Below are 6,214 nucleotides of genomic sequence, written 5' to 3'. Positions count from 1 at the left end.
TTTATTTTTTAACATACAAAGTCTCACAAATGAATTGAAAGAATATCAGAAGTATTAATTTGTCAAAGTACAGTAAAAATGTGGTTAGAAATGGCTAGTATATTTTACAAACAATTACAAAGAAATGGCAAGTTACATTGATTCAAATGTGAAATTTTTAAGTAGAAAAACTAAAATAGAATTTTCTTGTAAAATGTACTGTAATAATCATAGTTTTATTTCCAGCTTTGAAAAATCATTTTACAGCATAAGAAATCCTCTTACGCTCTCTGTGCAGAATTTATTTTTGTTTATTTATTTATTTTTTGATAGAAGGTGTAAAATGTTTAATCTGTTGATGAATGCGTTTTTTTTTTTATCCAAAGAAAAAAAATGGAAGTCAAAAGTGCATGGGAAAGAATATAAACTTGACATACTGTGTAGAGCTACAGTATAATTCTACCAATATTCGAGACATCGATCACCTCCTCGACAACAAAAGACATTCATTTGTGTTTAATCGACCTGAACAACCGGTTTCTGTCATTTGAGAGAAAGCATGTCATTAGCAAAAGCCAATGCAAAACAATGCAAGACATGTCAAAAGAAAAATTGTGGATGAACAGGTTCGTGGTGAATTATATCAGAACATGTAATTGAAAGTAGAAGTGAACATATATGCTCCGCTTACAATAAATATTCAGTGTAGTATATTCAAAGTAGTGCCACAGATTTCAATAAACATTTCTTAAAGAACCATTTTTTCTTGTGAAGAACAAACAATCTAAAGAGCTTTTTTTCTAATATGAAAACCCTTTTGTGCACTGAAAAGCTTTCGTGGATGTTAAAGGTGCTTCATGGTGCCTTTAGTTTTATGAGTGGATGCGACGCTTTTATTTTAGGTCTGTTGTGAATTGTGTAGCACTGATGCTGTGTTTGTGCATTTCTGTGTATTTAAACACGATCTACACCATCTTGCAGTTCTTCCACCATCTCAGGGTTGTGTACCAGGCGTGAACAAACCAAGTTTCTTGACACCAACTCCTTTACATGGAGATGTGCATCATGCCGCTGTGGGAGAGGCGCATGAGATCACCCTCCGAGCACAGATCTCAGACAGCAGGTCTGAATAATGTTTTGTGTTCATCACACAAAGAATCACAATATTTCTCTTATATATTTATTAAGCCAACTCTTCATTACTGCACCCTCCAGATTTGATTGCATTTTGCTTTTGGTGGCAGTCATAGATTTGTAATCAATCTTTTCATTTCATTTCTAAGTGGCGTGATTTTGATGAGCAGATGAATTGAACTTAATTCCTTTTTTATCAGTAGATCCAACCTTGACATGCTCAAATGTCAATGTATGCCGAATCAGGTTTTTCATGTGTCTGCCGACTGAGTTACAGTAATGTTATCTGATCTTTCTTTTGCTCCTGTCTGTGTAGCATCTCTGACTTCCAGGTCAGTGGCCCCTCTAATATGTCTAAGACTCTGACAAGTGAGAGTAATGGGGTGTTGGTGGCAACACTGACCTGGACTCCACAGGAGATGGATCTTTACCGTCGTGTTCCTGTGTGTTTCGCAGCAGACACACTTCACAGGTAAAATGGGGTCTGTATTTAAATTGATCACTGATTATTTATGTCCTCTGCATAGTTTCTTATGAGTTCTTGTCTGTCTTTTCCTTATCAGTCAGTCAGAAATGAGGTGCATCATTGTGGCTGTGGCAAAATCAAGGGTTCTTTCAGGTAAATACAATAGCAGGAACTTCTTTTATGTAACTATTTGAATACAGATGCGAAAAATTGTTTGCGAACGAATGTTTTTCGAAGTGAATGAATCATTCGCGCGTTCGCACCCAATGATTCGTTTCATTCACTCAAGTTTCTTCCTTTTGAAGACTTCTGAATGTTCGAAGGTTCACATGTTGTGATAACGTTAAAGTCATAATTTATTTAGGCTGCTTTGTTATAATTTGTGGAGAAAACAGTGCTTTAACATTCTTTCTAGAGTGCTTTACTTTAATGTATTTTTTGACACGCATATGTAGCCTAATAAAATTCAAAATTACTGGTCGTCAACATCTCAACAACTCTAAACTGTTTTTAATGAATCGGTTGACTAAATGATTCAATAACTCGCTCATGAAACACAAATATTTTCACTTATCGACACCTACTGACATACGCTGTAAAAAAAAATCCGTAAAATTGACAGTAAAAAACCGGCAGCTGTGGTTGCCGGAATTTTACCTTAAAAAATACGGTAGCAACATTTTAAGTTTTACGGTTTTAACTTAAATTTACAGTTAAAAACCGTAATTTCATTAACTGGTATAATGTTAATATACCACCAACCTATTGAAGTACTGAAATCTGTTTTGTACCTTTGTAATACACTGATAACCACCAAATGCAGGTGGTGATGAGAAAGTCACATGATGAACCAAAGCCCATCACAAGCAGCTTTTAAATAATAACATATATAGAAGGTGCACAGTGTCATTCACACAAACACTAAACACCATCATGTAACACACATGAAACTGATATAATGCAATAAACATTCATTTAACAACATTAGGTGTAACACACAACCCTAATATACAAATCTGATAAGAAAAAACTAAGAAATAACATAGTTATTTCAACAAAAAAAAAACACATCAAATTTGAAATGTAACACAGGGAATTCTGGGAATGTCAATTTACGGTTATTCACTGTAAATTATACGGTCTTTTTCACTTCCAAAAACGGTATACTACCGTAAAATTACATGTAATGTCCAATACAGTTTTTCAACGTATAGTAGGGGAATTTACCGTTAACCATTTAACAGGTTTTTACTGTAGCATTTTTACAGTCTTTTACCATTAAATTCACGGTCATTTTTTAACTTACAGAAATAGCCACTGAACGTTTCAGTGAACAAATCTGTTTGGTGAGTCACTGCGGATGAATCAAATTCCTACCATTAAAAACAAATTTAGCTTGTACATTGTGTTGTTGTGGCCGTACCTAACAAACCTCAAGCGAGTTTCCTTTAAATGTATTAATTATTCAGGTAGTTAGATAAACAGTCAAATTAAACGCTAATGTCCACTAGAATGCAGTGAGTCAGTCAGTCAATGTGCAAATCCTGCGTAGATAGAAGCATTTGCATTCACATAATTGTGTAAAATTTAATGCCTTGATGTTTTTTATGATTTAAATGCAGGTCACATAAAAAAAATACACCAGTGACTAAATGAATGAATCATATCTTTCAAGGTGAAGCAAAAGTCATCTGTGACGATAACAGCATCAGCATTGTTGTCAGTAAAGCCACCATGGATGGAATTGACCAGAACTGGCTCCAACTGCGAGACCCCACCTGTTCCCTTACCTCCAATGACACCCACATCCTGGGCACGATGTCCCTCAACACCTGTGGCACTACCATTGATGTATGCCAACTAATATGTTAAATATTTGAGTGTTGCATTGAAGCCCCTTACATTCTCTTTATTTTTCTCTCTTTTGTCATTGTTTTCAACACCAATCAGGACTCTGGAGATTTCATCGTCTTCAAAAACGAGATCAACTCCTTCGAGAGCCCGAATGCTGTTATCACCAGACGCAATCAAGTCAAATTCGGCTTCTCCTGCCAGTATCCCAAAATGGCCAGTGTCTCCAACCGCTACGTCAACCATAAATCTGACTACATCTTCACTGAATCCAGCTTTGGCACGTTTGGTTACTCGTTTGAAGTTTTCACCGACAGCAGCTTCAACAGTCAGGTAGATCCCAGCCTGTATCCAGTGCAGGTTCAGCTGATGGACCAGATCTACATGGGCATTGAAGCTCATACTGCTCTACCAGAGGTCACTCTCTTCGTTGAGTCCTGCAGAGCCACTCCTGAAGACAATCCATTCAGTGCTGTCTTTTATGACATCATCAAAGATGGGTGAGACTTTATCATGAACCAGATTTGGACATTTTTAGAAGAAAATAATAGGTTGTTGCCCATTTTACGGTTCTCCAGCCATACGTATGAGCAATAGCATGCACTAATGATAGAGTAAGTAGGCCTATAATTAGTCCCAGAAGTCTATTCATTGTATTCCAAGCTTATCACTGGTAATGCTTAAAATGCTGCAGGAACTTTGCAAAATTAAACGTTTGCTAGATTAAGCTTTTGGGCTACTAACGAAAAGGTTTCAGGTTCAAGCCCTTGTACAAAGTTGGTGGTCTCCTTTAAATACACGGTCGGCCTTCAAGGCTTTGTTGAACCTCACAATGGCTTTTCTCAGAACCATTTATCATTACTGTGGCTGCAGGTGTGGTTTAGTAATGCGAAAAACAAGTGTGAAGCTAAAGATCGATGTTTGTATTTGTGTACCTGATGCCTTTTTCAGTGCTAAACACACTTGTTTACACCATATTAGTGAAAGAAAACAATTTGTCATGTAATAATAAATTCAAGTTACTCATAGCATTTAATCCGCTAAAAACGTAATCTGCTGAGAGATAGTGTCATCAATACTTTTATTCAGCAAGGGCGCATTAAATTGCTCAAAAGTGTCACTAGAGACATTCAGAATGTTACAAATGATTTCTATTTCAAATAAATGCTGTTTTTTGATCTTTCTATTCATCAAAAAATCTTGAAAAAAATATGATTTTTCTACAAAAAGATGAAGCATCACAACTGTTTTCAACATTGATAATATCTGATATCTGATATCTGAAGGATCATGTGACACCGAAGACTGGAGTTATAATGCTGAAAATTCAGCTTTGCATCACAGAAATAATATATGTTTTAAAATATTTTCAAATAGAAAACAGTTATTTTAAATTGTAAAAATATTTCACAATATTACTGCTTTTACTGTATTTTTGAGCAAATAATTGCAGCCTTGATGAGCAAAGACTATTCAATATGTACATAGACTAGTTCATCAGTTCATCAAGGCACAACGTGTGTATTGTGTTGCATTTTCTATTTACTTTGAAAACAATAATGCACAATACCAAATTTCCTGATATAGGCAATAATAATATAATTTCAGATGTGTTATGGATGATACAGTCATGGTTTACCCAAGTGCCTCCACAAAGTATGACTTTCAGCTCCAAGCCTTCAAGTTCACAGGAGGCTTCGATGAGGTACAACACATTTGCATAACAATTGTGTTTGTGTTTAGCAGGAACATTTCACTATAATACTCTAAAATCATGTTGACAGGTGTACATCAGCTGCTCCGTGATCCTGTGTGCAAAAGACAGCTTAAACTCCAGATGTGCCCAAGGCTGCCTAGGCCAAGCCGCACGCAGACGTAGGCGAGATGTGAGCCAAGAAACTGCCAGGCACTACATAACCCAGGGTCCCTTGCGAGTGGCGAGACAGACTCATAATGCTGGTATATGAATATGGTTTAACAGAATAGTTAATTGAAAGTATGATCAATTTATTCTCATTTTTGACAGAAGTATTCCTTTAAACCGTGACTGTGATGTGATTTCGGTAACACTTTGATTTCATTATTAACATTAGTTCATGCATTAACTAATATTAACTAACAATCATCTCTGTTAATGTTTGTTAAAGGAATAGTACACCCAAAAATTTGCTGAAAATGTAATCACGCTCAGGCCATCCAAGATGTGAGTTGTTTCTTCATAGGAACAGATTTGGAGAAATTTAGCATTACATCACAAATGGATCTGCAGTGAATGGGTGCCGTCAGAATGAGAGTCCAAACAGCTGATAAAAACATCACAAGAATCCACAAGTGATCCACACCACTCCAGTCCATCAGTTAACATCTTGTGAAGTGAAAAGCTTCATGTTTGTAAGAAACAAATACACCGTCCACTTTGTTTTAACTTCAAACTGTTGCTTCTGGCCAAAATACAAGTCCATAATCCATAATAAAGTCCTCGGTCATCCTCTCACATCAAAATCCACCAACATATTTGTTTAGAGCTGTCTTGGACAGTTTCCGCTTATACACAGTGCTTGATCTGTTTATATTTCTCTCCTGATTCGGATGAGTCGACTTGAAAGAAATATTATAGATAAAGGACTTTTAGCCAACGTTTAGCTAAAACATTGTAATGATGTGTAACGAATCATCCACTGAAGGCGAGTTGAAGTGAGAACCCAAGTGCAGCTTTATTTACAGTGATCCAAACATCCAAACATAATCCGAGACTTGACTTGACATGAACAGACTTGACTTGAC

The 6,214-nt window shown here is 36.1% G+C and overlaps 1 protein-coding gene across 1 annotated transcript in view; it reads left to right on the top strand.

Moving 5' to 3' along the window:
- Positions 1 to 1,337: 1,337 nt before the first annotated feature.
- The window catches only part of LOC107686605 (CUB and zona pellucida-like domain-containing protein 1), a 6,263-nt gene continuing 1,386 nt past the window's right edge, over positions 1,338 to 6,214 (top strand). Inside the window, exons 1-7 of the mRNA XM_016483665.1 lie at positions 1,338 to 1,345; positions 1,430 to 1,585; positions 1,677 to 1,732; positions 3,255 to 3,430; positions 3,530 to 3,930; positions 5,039 to 5,135; positions 5,215 to 5,389. Of these exons, the coding sequence (XP_016339151.1) occupies positions 1,338 to 1,345; positions 1,430 to 1,585; positions 1,677 to 1,732; positions 3,255 to 3,430; positions 3,530 to 3,930; positions 5,039 to 5,135; positions 5,215 to 5,389 (1,069 nt within the window). The remainder of the gene's footprint in view (positions 1,346 to 1,429; positions 1,586 to 1,676; positions 1,733 to 3,254; positions 3,431 to 3,529; positions 3,931 to 5,038; positions 5,136 to 5,214; positions 5,390 to 6,214) is intronic.

The sequence above is a fragment of the Sinocyclocheilus anshuiensis genome, unplaced genomic scaffold (assembly GCF_001515605.1).
Source record: "Sinocyclocheilus anshuiensis isolate Anshui unplaced genomic scaffold, SAMN03320099.WGS_v1.1 scaffold733, whole genome shotgun sequence".
NCBI classification, from domain to species: Eukaryota; Metazoa; Chordata; class Actinopteri; order Cypriniformes; family Cyprinidae; genus Sinocyclocheilus; species Sinocyclocheilus anshuiensis.
The sequence above is the reverse complement of the archived record's forward strand: the minus strand, read 5'-3'. Positions and strand labels throughout refer to the sequence as shown.